The sequence below is a fragment of the Lithobates pipiens genome, unplaced genomic scaffold, assembly GCF_037356315.1.
Source record: "Lithobates pipiens isolate NorthernLeopardFrog02 unplaced genomic scaffold, aLitPip1_a1.2 Scaffold_11, whole genome shotgun sequence".
Lineage (NCBI taxonomy): Eukaryota > Metazoa > Chordata > Amphibia > Anura > Ranidae > Lithobates > Lithobates pipiens.
The window spans coordinates 18,318,437-18,337,587 of NW_027507696.1; the positions used below are offsets into that span (position 1 = coordinate 18,318,437).

Below are 19,151 nucleotides of genomic sequence, written 5' to 3' on the forward strand. Positions count from 1 at the left end.
GGCAGGGGTGTTTTTTTTTGGCTGGAAAAACCCCAGAACTAGTGGGTTTGAAGAGGAGTTTATCAGCTGTAAAAACTTGGCTATTCAGTGTTTATGAGCATTTTTGAGCCACAAGATTTTGTAGGAGTATAGTTTTGCTTAAAAAAACTTGTAAAACCCATTCTACAGCTAACTTTCAGTGTGCATGAGGCCTTGGTATTAAATGTACAATGTTCATTACTTTACCACACTGCAGTGTGCTGTGATTAATGCTGTTGCCTTTGCTTATAAGAACACAGATGTGAACTGGGCCTAATGGTGGTCACACACGCGATGATAAATGATCAATTCCTTTTCCAATCCATCACGATCAATAGTGGACAACCCATTCAACTGATATGCCACAAAGTGGACTTTGACCAATAGTTAAGATATAATCATAAGTTATCAATTGCATTTCTCTTTTGCACCATGTAATATCATAATCTGACCAATCGAAATATGATCATATCCATGAACAAAGTATCTTGATGCTGCCCTACGATACAAAACAATCAATAATTTTCTGCCCCCCGGCCAATCAACTTTGTTTGATCGAATGTTGATCCGATAATAAAATCGAATTGTGTATGGCCACCATAGGGTTCTATTCACTATTGCAGGGTGAAACCTGTGTTTAGATGCACCTACAGCACATTTCAAAGCGCAGGTATCATTCAGATTTTATAATTCTGGCTAATTCAGACTGGACATTTAGGGCCGTGGCAGTAAAGCTGCATTTAGAGAAAATAGAATCTTGTGCGCCCTGAACGTTAAACTCTAAATGCAGCTTTACTGATTTAAACATATGGAGGGTTATTTACTAAAGGAAAATCCACTTTGCACTACAAGTGCACTTGGAAGTGCAGTAGCTCTAAATCTAAGGGGTAGATCTGAAATTAGGGGAAGCTCTGCTGATTTTATCATCCAATCATGTGCAAGCTAAAACGCTGTTTTTTATTTTCCTTGCATGTCCCCCTCGGATCTACAGCGACTTTACTTCCAAGTGCACTTTCAGTGCAATTTCAAGTACACTTTGCACTTGTAGTTTGCATTTGCAGTGCAAAGTGGATTTGCCTTTCGTAATAACCCCCATTGTAACCTGTTTTAACGTAGGATCTTCTAGGAAAAAGTGATCTGGAAAGTAAAGGTAAAGTTGATTATTCCTCAGCGAACTGTATTTAGAAAAACAAAAGGCAGGAGTGCCAGTGCGAATGAGGCCTTTAACAGCCCATGGAGTGCACACATAACATGTGACAGCATAGACAGGCCACGCTCCCTGATGGAGCGTTCAGTGTACTATTGGCTTACGGATCTGGGCTGTAACTACAGCTTGTCAGCTTCTTGTGATGTATGAAGTAACGTATTGAGGATGTGGAACTACTGTGTTTGTAAATTCTGCAAACAAACAATATTTGGACAAAGTACTTCCTTCTTCGTGTACCCGTCTAACAAGTGTGAACCTTTCACGGCTTCACAAAGTCTCCTCGCCCCCCATAGCTGTTTAATGTCACTTACCGTTCTGAACATAAATAAAACATCTTCCATATCCATCCAGGAGGAGATGACACTTCCCACTAGCTCTGCCAAGCCCCTCTGCTTAGTCCCCACACTAATACTTTTGAAGTTTTACTCAGTGGTCACCTTATGTTATCCTAAGTTGTATTGGGCCGGGGAGCCGTCGTGGGTGGCCCACGTACACGTTGTACCCTGTACTCTTACCTTACCAACCTCACTTCTATACTCTTCTACCTCTTTCTTCACTCCTCAGAGCTGTCTCTCCCACACTATCCCTCACACTCCTCACTCCTTTCCATGCCTTCCGCTCACCCGCCCCTGACTGTAACGAATGCTAAATAAAGCACGCTGATGACCTTCTCGGAACAAGGCTCAGCTACTTTCTGTGCTCTTCCAATATCTACTGCCTGTCTTTTTTATTCTCTTTTAATAAAAATTCTTTCTCTCTCTTTCTCGTTCTTCTCTTCTTTAGGCCTAGCTGGTAAACAAATCCTCTCCCCCTTCTATCTCCTCCCCTGCTGGGTGTTACAGACTTGGGCCTGTGTTTAACCCTCAGCTGTCCACCCCCCTCCCTGGGAAAGATCACTTCCTGCAGCTCCAGGCTAATGCAGAACATGTGACAGAGGTAAAGCCTGGGCATGCTGGGACTAGTGAGTGCATTGTACATTATTACTACTGCACGTATGACCACTAACTACTTTGAAGCTATTCGAAATCTGGTTACATCCTGTGATAATTACAATAAGTGCAACTGAACGACGCAAACCCTGTAGTTACTAAGTAAATGTTATGCTTATCGTATGTATAAATATTTCATTGTGCCGTTTTATATCTATAATAACTATGAGAACAAGTGTGTAGCTATCGTGTGGGTGGCTTGAGAAGAACAATTCAAATAATGTCATTTTTATTAAGGGTTCTTTTTTGGCAGAAAAAGAAAAAGAAAAGAGAGCGCTATGGCCAAAAGCAGCCAGATTCTAAAAAAAACGAAAGCAAACCTCAAAAGATATAACCACGTTCCAATTTCTCCTTTTCAAAGTAGTTCCTGAACTATTTTTGGACGACATTCGCTTTGCCGCGATTGCAGCACGTTTTATGGCGCAACAATCGTGGCAGACCCACACCGCGATTTGAGGCTTCATTCACTTGAATGGCGTCTCAAATCCGAGTTCCGTCATTCACACATCAGCGCTGTCAAATCGCAGGGACGATTCAAAACGCTGTCGTGTGAATGCACGTACGAATATCGTACGACTGTTTTCGGTTAATAGTCACAAGTAGACATTGAATAGCTAAATAACGTCATGAAAATTCTCGTACGATTAAAAAAAAAAGTGATGTCATGTGTTGTAATGTATTTGTATTGAATTTTCGGACGACAACTATACTGACTAACCGAAAATCGTACGATCTGGAATCGTACGAGGAAATTTTTTTTCGTGAATGCTCGATCCAATAAGATCGAATGAACGGTCGTAATCTGCCGTCGAAAGTAGTGTACACACGATCCGAAATCGATCCTTCCTCCAACGACCGTTTTCGTACGATATTCGGATCGTGTGTATGGGCCATCAGACTGTGTCTTTTTTTTAAACAGAAATCAGCAATGCCACCGACTCATTGCTTTATAATACGGCGCAGCAGGGTTGATTTACTAAACCTGGAGAGTGCAAAATCTGGTGCAGCTGTGCATACTAGCCAATCACTTCACTTTAAGCTTTGACAAAAAAAACTGGAAGCTGATTGGTTTCTATGCAGAGCTGCACCAGATTTTGCACTCTCCAGTTTTAGTAAATCAACCCCAATTCATGCCATGTTGATCAGACCACTTTCAGGCTTATGTAACAAGGCAGTGCAAAAAAAAAAAAAAGATAACCGTAGGGAAATTGTAGTCAGCCATGACAACCAAGTTGAACCTTTTCCTCATGTGACTAATTAACTTACATATAGTTATAATCTGTAGCATATTCATTCCAGTGAAAGCGGAACTTCAACCAAAGGGTGTCTACAACCTTGTGGGACACATCATAGGTCCCAGAAGGCTGAGGGACCTTTTAGAAAGTGTGGCTTGTGCATGCACTGTGGGAAGCTGGCTGTGGAGCCGCAAGGAGTTAACATGCCATCGCTGGTGACCTGAAGACCAGAGAAGAACCGGCTCAGGTGAAGGCGATGCTGGATCCTTGGATAGGTGAGTATTTGTTTATTAAAAGTTTTTTCCCCTTCACTTTCAGTCTAAATGGTGTCATGAGGAAAAAAGCATTTCATAGGTCTGAGTTCTGGTCAGGGATCCCACATACATATAATAAACCAGGAGCACAGTTTGGGCTTCTACATCTTAGCCCATTGCCAACAGCATAATGCATATATGCAGTGGCAAGAAAAGTGGTCTTTAGACTAGGTTCACAATGCTGCAATGCGATTTTGACCCGACTTTCAGTGTAATTATGTAGTGCAACTTGTATGCTACTTTGAAGCGGTTTGCATTTTCTATGGGGCCAAACTCGTGCTGGAATCGCGCCAAAGTAGTACTGGAACCTTTTCCAAAATCGTAATTGCGATTTCCACTGTCTTATGTTTCTGTGCGACTCAAGTAGCATCTAAAATCACACTAGTGTGGAAACAGCTGATCAATTCTGCTTTTCCGCTGTACCAACCTACATACATTATTAGGGGATCTCCAAAAAGTTTTGAGAAAATTTGGGAGCCTTGGACCAACTCTCTTTTCACTCTATAACCTAACTGGGTTCCTGTAATGCCGCGTACACACAACCGGACTTTTCGATAGACTAGGTCCGACGGAATGAATCCGTTGGATATTACGATCGTGTATGAGCTCCAGCTGACTTTTTTTCCCCAAAAGTCTGATGGACCTACAAATAACACATGTTTGGATGCAGTCACTGTTCACCTAACATTTTTCCACCTGGCTCCTTCAATTTTTTGTTTGAAGTTGGTCATGCTGACAGGGCCACCCACAGCATGAATTTCAGCAAATTCAGCAGGAATCAGATGATGTTCAAGCTCTGTATGGCCAGCATTTAGGACAAAATTAAAACTGTTTGAAACAACCTCCCTTAAAGCGGGAGTCCTATGAATTTTTTTAAAAAAAAAGTCAGCAGCTACAAATACTGCAGCTGCTGACTTTTAAAATAAGGACACTCACCTGTCCCAGGGTCCAGCAATGTCGGCATCGAGGCCAAACTGTCCCTTAGTCCTCGGATGCTGGCACCACCATCTTCGGTAAGGGAATCAGGAAATGAAGCCTTGCGGCTTCACTTCCCGGTTCCCTACTACGCATCCACGAGTCGCACTGCGCAATCCGAATGCTCCCTGCTGTCTCTGGGACCCGAGTGTGTCCCAGCAGACAGCGCGGGGGGATGTGAAGAGGCATAGACCCCCATGGGAGTCTATGTTCGGAAGTGGGTGCAAATACCTGTATTATACAAGTATCTGCACCCCCCCCCCCCCCTGAAAGGTGCTAAATGTGATATGACTATTTCAGATTTCTGATGCTGAAAGCGGTACAGTTATTTTGCATGGAAATTTGGTGTTTTATATTGTAGGCCTGTAATTCTTAGGAATAACTCATTAAATCTGTCCAAACAAGAGTCTAGTAGACATCCCGGGTATGATAAAGTTTGAAAAACAAAATCATAAATTATAATATAATAAATAATTATAACAAATAATAATATAATAATAATAAAAATTATTCAATAATGTAATTAAATCAAAAACACTGAAATTTGCTCAGTTTCAGAATTGTCACTGTCATTACTTTCAGTGTTTGATGACAGATTTCCCCACAAATCGCTATCGCTCAATTCTACTGTTTTCTAGCTGATCTAAAACCACTTTTGATGTAAAAGGGATGGTTTTGGTTGCTATGGACAATCTCCAGTTTCCAGGCAGAAAGAACAGTATTTATAATATAAAACTGCATGCAGGGCACTGGACAGGCCACTAGGGACAAAAGGGATGTGAAATAAATTGATACAGTAATGCAATCTGTAAGATTACTGTATATGTATTGTGTGTTTTACTTTTGGAATTTGGCGCCATTCTCCGCTCCCGTGCGTCTTAACGCTCGCATAGATCAAGCGGAGGATGGCTTGCACACACTGAGGGGAGACATTGCAGGATCCTGGGGTCAAGGTAAGTAACCTCTTTCTGGATCCTGCGATGCAATCCCGAGTGTGGCTCGGGGTTACTGCTTTTAGTACTGAAAATCCACCCCGAGACACACTCAGGAATACTGCCAGAGAGGTTAATTACACAGATAAATGGTGGTCCTTCTGCCTTTGTGTGGGCATACAACACATAAAAAAGGTACATGGATTTTAAGCTCTAAAGTGTAGGGCCCTCCGATTCCTCCTGTATTGAATTGTATTGTAACTGTACTGTTTACCCTAAAGTTGTAAACTGTTGGCACTATATAAATCCTGTATAATAATAATATTAATACATGGGATATTAATTTCAGAAAGTCTGTGTGCATGAGGTCAAACTGAACAAAATTTCTATTGTTTTTTCCACCACAAAATTTCTGTTTCATAGAACATAAGATATTATCAACCTATGGAAAAATGTTTTGCTACAGTATTTTGGACAATAGAAAGGTAAATGATCCTTGACTTTACCGAATCACATGTCGCAATGTTCTAGACTAGTTCTCCTCAATGGAAGGGTTAGCCAAATATTGTTATCATCAAGTTATCAAGTTTAGGGTAGTTAAAGGGCAAAGTGTTTTGTGGTTTCAGGGAAAACTGTAAACTGTAAATTTTCCTCATTCTTTACAGTGTCTGAAATAGGAACTGTCTGTGTTGCTTGATAACAGCAGATTCTTCTTTCCATTCTACATTGGTAATTTTTCAGAAATCAGGTGAAACTAGTTAGTGAAAAGCTATCCTATCCAGAAAACAGTGCAACTATGCTGATGCCAATGATATCCAATTCATTTGTCCTAAGCTGGCCATACACTGATAGATTTCCGTACAAATATTTATACAACCATCTGAATAAAACTTCTCTGTGCATTTGATTATTTGACAAATGTTGTTCAGAAGTACTTCAAAATATTGCTGCTTTTACATTTTGGAATGAATGTAATTTCCTGAACAAAAACCACATACATTGTTAGAAATGTGTTCATTCGAGAAAAAATTTCCATCCCACTCCTTTCGAATGAGATTCTGCTAGTGTATCAGCTTCAGACCCCATTCACACCTGAGCGTTTTGTAGCTTGAAGCCTGAAGCTACAAAACGCTAGAGGGGAAAAAATCTATTATTCTCAATGGAGATGGTTCACATCTCTACTTCATGTCGCCTGAAGCCGAACTCCTGAAGCTCAAACAAGTTCCGGACCCTTTTTTGTCGCTCGAATTGAGCAGATTTGGGCGTTTTTCTTCTTTTAACATTGGTGGCCTTTTGCCCTGCACAAAATCGTGGCAAATCGCGGTAAAAAAAAGGCGCAAAAAACGCTTGAAAACGCTACGCTCAGGTGTGAATGCAGCCTTAATCTGAGTTTTATGCTAACTGCTACAGTTAGGTTTCAGAAATCTTCCCGTATGTGAGGTGAATAGGTCTCACTTCAGGAGTATGTACTGTGTATCTACCCTTCTCTCAGCTTGATGTATATATTTCTATTTTATACAACTCCGATTCCAAAAAAGTTGAGACGCTGTGTAAAATCTACATAAAAACAGAATGCAATGATTTGCAAATCACATAAACAGATATTTTATTCATAATAGAAAACGAATCAAATGTTTAAAATTAGAAAATGTACAATTTTAATAAAATAAAATAAGGTCATTTTGAAATTGATGGCAGCAACACATCTCAAAAAAGTTGGGACAGGGCAACAAAAATCTGGCAAAGTGAGTGGCACTAACAAGGAAGAGCTGGGAGAAATCTTGCAACTAATTAGGTTAATTGGCAACAGTAAGAGCCGGTTCACACAGGGGCGACACGACTTTCAACATGACTTTTGGAGGCAACTTGGACACGACTTGAACACGACTTAGGGCGACTTACAACACGACTTTAAGTCGCCCCAGGCCAGGCGACTTTTGCCGTGGTCAATCAGAGAATGAGCTCTGAAGGGGGAACTCCACGCCAAATTAAAAAAAAAAATGGCATGGGTTACCCCCCCCAAGAGCATACCAGGTCCTTAGGTCTGGTATGGATTCTAAGGGGAACCCCTTACGCCAAAAAAACGGTGTGGGGGTCCCCCCAGATCCATACCAGACCCTTATCCGAGCACACTACCTGGCCGGCCAGGAAAGGGGATGGGGACGAGCGAGTGCCCTCAACATGGGGGTGCCTTGGGGAAGGGGGGGGCCGCGCGCCCCCCACCCCAAAGCACCTTGTCCCCATGTTGATGAGGACAAGGGCCTCTTCCCGACAACTCTGGCCGTTGGTTGTCGGGGTCTGCGGGCGGGGGGCTTATCGGAATCCGGGAGCCCCCTTTAGTAAGGGGGCCCCCAGATCCCGGCCCCCCACCCTATGTGAATGTACCCCTACCCATACAATGTACCCCTAGCCGTTCACCTGTGAAAGAAAATGTACCAAAAAAACACAACACACAAGGGTTAAAATAGTTTATTGCACAGCTCCGGGGGTCTTCTCGCCGGACTCCTCCTCTATCTTCTGCTCTTTTGCTAGCTCTTTCACTAGCGGAGGAGCCAGGCTTTCTTCTTCGCCGCCGCCCTCTTCTTCCGACTTCGGGGGTCTTGTCCCCCTCTTCGATTCTTCTTGCCGGGCCACCGCGCCTTCTTTTAGCTCTTTTACAAGCGGTGGCCCGGTCTTCTGTCACTGCTGCCGCTGTCTTCTGTTCTTCTGTTCTTCTCTTCAGGAGATGTTGCCTCGTCGCTGTCTCCGCTCACTATGACAGAACACGCGGTGTGCGGCGACTTATATAGGGACATTCCGGATGATGTCCCCGCCCATTATGATGTCACATTCCCAGCATCCTCTGGGACTGTGACATCATAATGGGTGGGGACATCATCCGGTGATGTCCCTATATAAGTCACCGCACGCCGCGTGTTCTGTCATAGTGAGCGGAGACAGCGACGAGGCAACATCTCCTGAAGAGAAGAACAGAAGACGGTGACAGAAGACCGGGCCACTGCTTGTAAAAGAGCTAGAAGAAGGCGCGGTGGCCCGGCAAGAAGAACCGAAGAGGGGGACAAGACCCCCGAAGTTGGAAGAAGAGGGCGGCGGCGAAGAAGAAAGCCTGGCTCCTCCGCTAGTGAAAGAGCTAGCAAAAGAGCATAAGATAGCGGAGGAGTCCAACGAGAAGACCCCCGAAGACGGAAGACCCCCGGAGTTGTGCAATAAACAATTTTAGCCCTTGTGTGTTGTGTTTTTTTGTACATTTTCTTTCACAGGTGAATGGGTAGGGGTACATTGTACCCCATACTCTTTCACATAGGGTGGGGGGGCCGGGATCTGGGGGCCCCCTTACTAAAGGGGGCTCCCGGATTCCGATAAGCCCCCTGCGCGCAGACCTCGACAACCAACGGCCAGGGTTTTTGGGAAGAGGCCCTTGTCCTCATCAACATGGGGACAAGGTGCTTTGGGGTCGGGGGGGCCGTGCGCCCCCCCCTTCCCAAGGCACCCCCCATATTGAGGGCACGCGGCCTGGTACGGTTCAGGGGGGGGGGGGCGCTCGCTCGTCCCCACCCCCTTTCCTGGCCGGCCGGGTAGTGTGCTCGGATAAGGGTCTGATATGGATCTGGGGGGGGCCCCCACGCCGGTTTTCGGCATAGGGGGTTCCCTTTAGAATCCATACCAGACCTAAGGGCCTGATATGCTCTCGGAGGGGGAACCCACGCCAATTTTTTTTAAATAAATTTGGCGTGGAGTTCCCTCTTGTTGAGAGCTGATAATTCCGTGAGAGTCTCCTCCGTATAGACAGAGATCCGACTTGTAGGCGACCTCCATTGAAATCAATGGGTACCAGTCGCCTACAAGTTGGATTGAAGTAGTACAGGAACCTTTTCTGAAGTCGGAGCGACTTCAGTAGTGTGCATTAAGATGGCTCTCATTCACTTACATTGATTTTTACATGTTGTCTGACTAGGGGCGACCTGAAGTCGGATCTGAGTCGCCCCTGTGTGAACCGGCTCTGAAAGGTGCATCTTAGTGAGTCAGAGTGTCTCAGATGTAAAGCTGGGCAGAGGTTCACCAATTGTGAACATTTTCAGAATAATGTTCTTTAATGTAAAATTTAAAAGCCTAAATATATCATCATCTACGGTACATAATATCATCAGTAAAATCTCTGTGTGCAAGAGACAAGGCCGAAACACAATATTGGATGCCTGTGATCTTCAGGACCTTGGACGGCACTGCATTAAAAAACAGGCATGACTCTGTGATGGACATCACTGTATGGGCTCAGTAATACTTCCAAAAATCACTGTCTATGAACACAGTTCATCATGTCATCCAAAAATGCACGTTACAGCTCTTTCATGCAAAGAAGAAGCCATATCTGAATATGATCCAGAAATGCAGCTGTCTTCTCTGGTCCCAAGCCCATTTAAAATGGTCTACTGCAAAGTGGAAAACTGTTCTGTGGCCAGTCAAATCAAAATTTGCAATTTTTTAGGGAAATATTGGCCTGCATTCTCCGAAATAAAGAGGTGAGAGACCTTCTGCTTTGCTATCACCGCTCAGTTCAAAAGCCTGTGTCTCTTATGGTGTGGGGGTGCTTTAGTGTGGAATGGACAGCTTGCACATCTGGAAAGGCACCATCAATGCTGAAAGTTATTTCCAAGTGCTCCCATTCAGATGACGTTTTTTTCAGGGAAGGCCTTGCATATTTCAGCAGGGCAATGCTAAACCACAAACAGCATCTATGACAACAGCATGGCTTTGTAGTAGAAGAGTCCAGGTACTTAGGTGGCCTGCCTGCAGTCCAGACCTTTCACTATTTGAAAATATTTGGCTCTTCTTGAAAAGAAAAATATGACTAAGACCACCAAGGACGGTTGACCGGTTAGAATCCTATATCAGGCAAGAATGAGGAAAAATTTCTCTCCCAGAACTTCAGCAACTGGTCTCAGTTCCCAGATATTTACAGAGAGTTGTTAAAAGAAGAGGGAATGCTCCATCATGGTAAACATAGCCCTGTCCCGACTTTTTTGAGGTGTGTTGCTGCCATCGATTTCTAAATTACCTTATTTTTTTCTTGAAATTATACATTTTCTCAGTTTAAAAATTTGATGTTTTCTAAATATGGGTTTATGAGATTTTTATGTATATTTTACACAACATCCAAATTTTTTGGGAGTTGGGGTTGTATATAATATATTGATGTACAGTATATGAATATAGTCATATTCCAATATTCAAGCCAAGTATCAATCTGCATGTTGACTGTGAGAAACATCTGTGTGCTCACACAATGACAGGCTTTCTGTATGTGAAAGACAACAAAAAGCCTACATTGGGTATGTTTGGGAATATCTATTCTTGCACCACAAACTTTCTGGATAGTACCATTACTATAGCTGATTACTGGGGGGTGTGATTTATATCTCTTATGAATATGCCAGAGCTTCTGAAGCCTGCATGAATATCCCAGAGACTTCACATAATATTGCCATAATTGCGCAGAACGTCGATTTTTAAAGCAAAACTCCAGACAAATAGCTTAAACACTGATGAAATACATTTATGTTTCTTGTTTTATCTGCCAAAGCATTTGAATTGTTATTTATACACAGTTTCCACTCTGCACAGGCAGACAGGTAACACACCTACTTCCTTAACTGCTGCCGACCAGCCGCCGCAGTTTTACTGCGGAAGAATGGCACAGCTGGGTGAAAACAAATGTTACCGTACAACGTTACCTTACATCGCTTTGCCTTTTGGCCACTAGGGGTGTGCGTGTGCCCGCAACGCATGCACAGACCTGATGCGAGTGCCCGGCGGGCATGATGACAGCCGGGCTTCCGCGATCGCTGACAGAGCGAGAACCAGGATCTGTGTGTGTAAACACACAGATCCCGATTCTCTCAGGGGAGTAGAGATAGATCGTGTGTTCATACTATGTATGAACACCAATCTCTCTCTCCTCATAGACAGTCCCATCCCCCCTTCAGTTAGAACACACCTAGGGAACACAGTTAACCGCTTGATTGCCCCCTATTGTTAACCCCTTCCCTGACAGTGACATTTATACAGTAATCAGAGCACTTGTATAGCACTGTTCGCTGTATAATTGTCAATGGTCCCAAAAATGTGTCAAAAGTGTCCAATGTGTCCGCCGCAATATCGCAGTCCCAATAAAAAAAATGATATAAATCTATCCCCTATTTTGTAGTCGCTATAACTTTTGCACAAACCAATCAATATACGTGTATTGCAATTTTTTTTACATATGTAGAAGAATACATATCAGCCTAAACTGAGTAAAAAATGTGTTCGTTTGATAAAAAATGTGGGATATTTATTATAGCAAATATTAAAAGATATTGGTGGTTATTTACTAAAGGAAAAACCACTTTGCACTGAAAGTGCACTTGGAAGTGCAGTCGCTGTAGATCCGAGGGGGACATGCAAGAAAAATAAAAAACACCTTTTTTGCTTACACATGATTGATTGATAAAATCAGCAGAGCTTCCCCTCATTTCAGATCCACCCCTTAGATTTACAGCGACTGCATTTCCAAGTGCACTTGTAGTGCAAAGTGGATTTGCCTTTCGTAAATAAACCCCATTGTGTTTTTTTCTGTTTGGGTACAGCGCCGAACGACCGCGCAATTGTCCAGGGCCGTATTGCAAAAAATGGCCTGGTCATTGAGCAGCCAAATCTTCCGGGGCTGAAGTGGTTAAACAATTCATCTTCCTGGTTGAGCTTTGTGGCTTCCTATGTCACCTTTACACCTCCTCATTGGACAATAAATCAGCATCATCATCTTTGAAAAGCAATAAAGTTGACCCTGGAAGTTGTAAAGCTAAGCTAAAAAGCAGTGCACATACAGACTACCAAGATAGTAAGACTACTATCAATAAAGACATGTGTTTGAGCCACATGTTTAACTGTTTGCTTACCTTATACTTACCTTTTCCAGATGTCTTCGGGCAGGTGTAGTGGTACTGTAATGGACAATGCTGGAGAGGAGGTGGGCATTGCAGTTGAAACTGCATTTTTTTTGTTTTATTTGAGTACTATAGAGAGATTTTTTTCTAAAATATAAAATTGACCTGGAATTGGGCTTTAATATACACTGTTCTTTTTAATGGTCTGGAGTAAAGCTTAAAGTGATTGTAAAGGTTCATTTATTTTATTTTTTTAAATAACAAACACTTTTCACGGGGGCACTCGTGCGGGCGCACTCCCAAGTCCTGCTGCTGTGTCTTTTGACACAGACAGCAATACTCAGCCCCCGTCCCCCATGTCACTGGATTTAATTGATAGCAGTGGGAGCCAATGGCTCCTGCTGCTATCAGTCTATCCAATAAGGACCAGAGACAGCGGCTGGAAGTGCTGGGCTCATACTCGTCGCTGGAAAGATCTGGTTCAGGTAAATAAAAGGGGGGCTCAGGGGGGGGGCAGCTGCACCACAGAAGGTTTTTGCACCTCAATGCATAGAATGCATTAAGGTGAAAAACCTTGAGACTTTATAACCCCTTTAATGTTTCCAAAACTAAGAGACAACTCAAAAGCTGGCCACCCATGTTACAGTCTGATAGTAGATAATTTGGCTTCCTTGGAATGATGGGCTAAGTAATTAGCTATACATTAATAGGATTGTTTTGGCAGGCTTCATGAAATACATACAAGGATTTTTCAAAAAATGTTCACACTTTTGTCATAAGTTTCGCATCTATCTTCACCACAATGTAACAACTCTGACACTAAACTGCAAGGTCAGCTGGCTTGTCAGATGGACTAGTCACATGACACTCTCAGAGACGACCAACTACTACCCTCCCTCACCCTTTCCAATGAACATATAAAAGTGCGGAAACTTTTTGAAGACCATCGTTTTTGGTTGTGCTAAAGGAAATTATACAGAGAGGGTACAACCGTATTATGTGTGCCACCAACTTTAGTCCTGCCAACAATACAATTTTATGGATAGCTCAATTTATACAGAGAATCAATAGTAAAAGGTCAAAACCACCTGACATCCTGCATGTTGGTGCAAATAAGAAACATGTATATTTAATTTTCCATAAGACTTACCTGTTGCCTACACATAGTAAAAGCATATTTGTGTAATAAACCAGTACTTCATTCACTAGACACAACTCAGGGCATAGATGCACAAGACCATACGCGTCTTGTGCTGCGTTGATTTTATTAGCAAGGTCTAGAATAAGGCTGGATGCACTACTGACACAATTTGATAGTAACCTAGCTGTCATTCTCATTCTTAGTTTACCTACTTAGTGACTGATTGACCCAAAACAAATAAGCCGGTGGAGAGTTCCAACTTCACTGGATTCTTATTTTTTGCTAACCACTGACACACTAGCTAAGGAAGAATGAATATTAACACGACTGTCAGAGAGCTAGCAAAATATACAAAAACTCAGTGCCCATATTTCTGACACAATACATTCTCTTTGAACTGCCCAGCTCTGTTCACATAATGATTATATTGAACAGAACAGGAATACTAATAGTTTGTGAGAGCAAAGCTGGTGAAATGAACCTGGTCACCCGGTCTGGTTTATCCCAAAGCTATTTGTTATCGCCTCTTTATAGAGTACATACCGTAGTGCCTTCTGCAGCCTTTTCACTTTCAGTCTTCGATGTTTCATCCTGTACAGGGGCTGAATCAGGAGATTAGGGGTCAGAAGGGGACAAATAACAAACAAGGGAACTGCTCATTCTATACAAAGATGAGTAGAGGGTCTCTCCAGTAGTACAAAAGGTGTGTGTGACTGGCTGGAGTGGGAAACTCCATATTTATATCAGAGTTGGGGGGGGGGGGGGGGGGTTAAATCAAATAAAAAGAGCAAAAAGGAAAGCAAGAAACAAGCAGACAAGTACACACAAAGGCATATTTAACAAAACGTTTTAAAAGGCAATGAAGATGTTCATAGTGCAAAAATGGATAGCTAACTAGCTGTTGTGAAATTAGTGAAATATGTTTCGTTTTCTGATTTTTTTTCTAAGTCTTTCTGCATTCTGCACATAATCATTGCCCTTCACAGTGCTTTAGTCTAAAAGCCTGATAGAGTAACAACTACAGGGTTAAGTGTTCATCGGACTCATACAATAGCTCAGTTGGCAAGTTCAAAAATGAAAGCATCAAAGACAATTCTGGGTCCTTAATATAGTAACAATGAATAGAACCAGTAGACACCTTGTTCCAACATTTGTTTTCCCTTAGAGACAACATCTTAGATCTTGTGGTCGCAGAATTACATTATACAGTATTTGAATGAACATAACACATCATAAAATTTGCCTGCAGACTAAATATACGATTTTAGCTACTTATCCTAGGAAAAGAAAGGGGCTGCCACTAAGCCATTTACTGTACAGAGTGGTCAGAAATGCCAGGGCAAGGTTTAATTTTACCAAATATGTCCTTTAAAAAATGTATAAATCTAAAATGCTAATGATTTAATAGCAGTAGTTGAATCTTGTATGTAATTGGTCATCAATCAATGCAGAAAGTTTGTAGCTTAAAGGTGGGCAAAGACGGAAGGATCTTTGATGCAGCAGGGCCTGGACAAATTCCAATCTCTGTGTGGCCCTCCTTGTTCAACAGAAGCTGACTGTTAGATTGACTTCCGATGAACAGACACACAAATAAACGTTCTCCAATCAGCGGCTGCAGCCACTGATTCACTGATCAGGAGCTGCTTTCAGAATACAATGTTTGGGCGGGGGGGTCGACGGGTGGTTGGCAATTTCTCCATCCACCCAGCATGTGTGGTTGTAGGAATCTGTTAGGCAGGCCAGGAAGATGCGATTTTCTTTCATGCCATCATGGGTTGCAGGAAAGCAAATCGCTTGATTCACCCCATCAACACATTCAGTGGTATTGCGTTCTCTTGAAGGGGAGCCTGACTATAGATGGTTCAAATCTCGGATGGTCCCTACTGAACCAGCTGAGATTCAAAGTTCAAACCATCTATGGCCAGCTTTAGTTTTTCTTTTCCATTTTCTTTAACCATCTGTGCAAGGTTTAATGATATCATTTATGTGCTAACTTAAGTTTTTAAAGATGCAAAAGCTTTTGGGACTCTTAAGATCCATTCTGTAATAAGAGGCAGTGGCGTACCAAGTGGGGACAAGCCACCCTGGGTGCCACACACTGGGGGGTGGGGGGGGGGGCGTCAGCCAGAGGGGCCGTCAGCTGGGCCCAGGGAAACACCACTGCACCAACAATCCCCTTCTCTTGTGGCCGCGGGCTCCCTGAGCAGTCCCGGCTGTCTCACGCGGCCGAGCAGAGTGAAGCTGCCTCCACCTCTCTGTTTATGTCTACAGAGGAGGGGACCTGCTGTGCATGTCCCACACTGATCTGAGGTACATTATGGGTCTGACTGTACTGAATGGGGGGGGGGTCTGTACTGAATGGGGGGTCTGCACTGAAGGGGGCTCTGTGCTGAAATGGGGGTCTGCACTGAATGGGGGGTCAGCTGGGCCCAGGGAAACACCACTGCACCAACAATCCCCTTCTCTTGTGGCCGCGGGCTCCCTGAGCAGTCGCGGCTGTCTCACGTGGCCGAGCAGAGTGAAGCTGCCTCCACATCTCTGTTTATGTCTACAGAGGAGGGGACCTGCTGTGCATGTCCCACGCTGATCTGAGGTACATTATGGGTCTGACTGTACTGAATGGGGGGGGGGGGGGTCTGTACTGAATGGGGGGTATGCACTGAAGGGGGCTCTGTGCTGAAATTGGGGTCTGCACTGAATGGGAGGTCTGTACTGAATGGGGGGTCTGCACTGAAGGGGGCTCTGTGCTGAAATGGGGGTCTGCACTGAATGGGGAGGTCTGCACTGAATGGGGGGGTCTGCACTAAAGGGGGGTCTACACTAAATGTGGGGGTCTGGACTCAAGGGGGTCTGCACTGAATTGGGGGTCTGCACTGAAGGGGGGTCTGTACTTAAGGGGTGTTTGTACTGAATGGGGGTCTGGACTAAGGGGGGGTTGTACTGAATGGGGGGTCTACACTAAATGGGGGGTCTGGACTCAAGGGGGTCTGCATTGAATTGGGGGATTTGCACTGAAGGGGGGTCTGTACTAAATGGGAGGGTCTTCACAGAATGGGGGGGTCTGTACTTAAGGGGGGTTTGTACTGAATGGGGGGTCTGTACTGAAGGGGGGTCTGCACTGAATGGGGGGGTCTGCACTGAAAGGGGGGTCTGCACTGAATGGGGGGTCTGCACTGAAGGGGGAATGTACTGATTGGGGGCATCTGCACTGAAGGGGGGTCTGCACTTAAGGGGGGAATGTACTGAATGGGGGTCTGTACTAAAAGGGCGACTGTACTGAAAGGGGGGTCTATACTGAAAGGGTGTTTGTACTGAAAGGGGAGGGTCCATACTGTAAGGGGGTCTGTACTGAATGGGAGGGTCTGTACCGAAAGGGGGGGGGTCTGTAATGAAAAGCGGTCTGTACTGAAAGGGGGTGTCTATTCTGAGGTAGGGGGATCTGTACTGAGAGGGATCTGTACTTAAGGAAGGGGGTGTGAACTGATCAGAGGGGGACTATAGTTGAAAGGGGGGTGACGCCATGTTTTTACGCACCAGGTGACCAACCCTAGTGATGCCACTGGCAAGCTGCGACAGTGCGCTGGGGGCCTGGACCACCACCAGGGTGACACACAGAGCCAGTCACCGGAACACTCTCTATCCTCCTGTACTGCAGGGGAGAGAGACAGTGAGCAGCGCTGAGTAGAGAACTGCTGGAGTTAACTTTTTACATAAAACAGCAGGTGATTAGTTGCTAGGTGGTCCTAGCATCTGATCAATAGCTTGTTAATCTTAAAAATTAACTCCAGCAGTTCCCGCCCTCTGTTCAGTGCTGCTCACTGTCTCTCCATCTGTATGATTAAGGTAAGAAGGGACAGAGCTGGGGGGTCTGTACCATGTAGGGGGTCCAGAACTGTTAGGGGGGGGGGGTCTGTGCACCATGCAGGGGGTCCAAAACTGTTAGAGGGGGGTCTGTTTAACCAACAGGGGGTCCAGAACTGTTGGGGGGGTCTGTGTGACATGTAGGGGTCCAGAGCTGTGGGGGGCTATGTAAAGGGGTCCAGAGGTGCAGGGAGTTGTGTAATGTAACACGGTCCAGAGGTTCAGGGTGCTGTGCATTGTAAAAGGGTCCAGAGGTGGGTGCAGGGTGCTGTGTAATGTAAAGGGGTCCAGAGATGCAGGGTGCTGTGTAATGTAAAGGGGTCCAGAGGTGCAGAGTGCTGTGTAATGTATAGGGGTTCAAAGGTGCAGGGTGTTGTGTAATGTAAAGGGGTCCAAAGGTGTGGTGCTGTGTAATGTAAAGGGGTCCAGAGGTGCAGTTGTGGAGAAGGGGTACACAGTAGTGACAAAGATGACAAAGAGATATTGAAGGATGCAGAGGTATGCAGGGGGCATAGTGGGGTGTTTTTACATTTTAACGTGGGTGGGTGCCAGATATAGGAACTGCCCCGGGTGCCAAATGCTCTAGGTATGCCCCTGATAAGAGGTAAAACTTAAAGAGCAAGCTTACTGTAATGACCTTATATTGAAATACTAATCACAATCACAAATATTTGCATCACAATCTGTATGTTTGACCCTATAATAAAAACCCTATTCCTAATCCTTTACTTTTTAGGCGAGTGTTCATCTCTCAATAGTGCAATGAAAGGCATTTCTAAGAATTATTTTCACAGCCTTATATAGAGAACACTTACAAAATATCAAATAGATGATGGCACTGCTTCCTGGCAAAATATATAATATATTATAACCCTGTAATTAATTGGGAGAAAAAAACTAGGAATTATAACAACAATAGACAAACATAGGGGGTTATTTACGAAAGGCAAATCGACTTTGCACTACAAGTGCAGTCGCTGTAAATCTGAGGGGTAGATCTGAAATGAGTGGAAGCTCTGCTGATTTTATAATCCAATCATATGCAAGCTAAAACGCTGTTTTTTAAATTTTCCTTGCATGTCCCCCTCGGATCTACAGTGACTGCACTTCCAAGTGCACTTTCAGTAGAATTTTGCACTTGTAGTTTGCACTTGCAGTGCAAAGTTGGATTTGCCTTTAGTAAATAACTCCCATAGTGTATGCAAACTCTGCAGCACTTAAAAACATTCTACATGTGCACTTTGGCTCCAAAATCCTTAGTTATGCCCTATCTCACCTTGAGGTATGTCTGTGTTGTCTTCTCCTGTATCTGACGCTGATGTGATCTCTGAAGTGTTTGGGATTTTAACTGAAATTACAAGCATAACATTTTCATACTTTGTAATATACAAGAAGTGAATACATATTGACACGTGTGAATAATATTTTGTAAAGACATGATCTTTCTGCTTAAACGGAAGCCAGGAATCAAAAAAATAAACTTTAAAATTGAAGAAACCTTATGCACTCAAACCATGAGAGCCAGCAAACCATTTCCAGGTGTTATGACTATACAA

At 43.8% G+C, this 19,151-nt stretch overlaps 1 protein-coding gene across 1 annotated transcript in view; it reads right to left on the reverse strand.

The window, feature by feature from the left end:
• Nucleotides 1-19,151, reverse strand: part of ZFHX2 (zinc finger homeobox 2) — a 107,595-nt gene that overhangs the window by 30,152 nt on the left and 58,292 nt on the right. The window contains exons 5-6 of the mRNA XM_077469151.1: nucleotides 18,872-18,943; nucleotides 14,278-14,336 (exon numbers count right to left, since the gene is read on the reverse strand). Of these exons, the coding sequence (XP_077325277.1) occupies nucleotides 14,278-14,336; nucleotides 18,872-18,943 (131 nt within the window). The remainder of the gene's footprint in view (nucleotides 1-14,277; nucleotides 14,337-18,871; nucleotides 18,944-19,151) is intronic.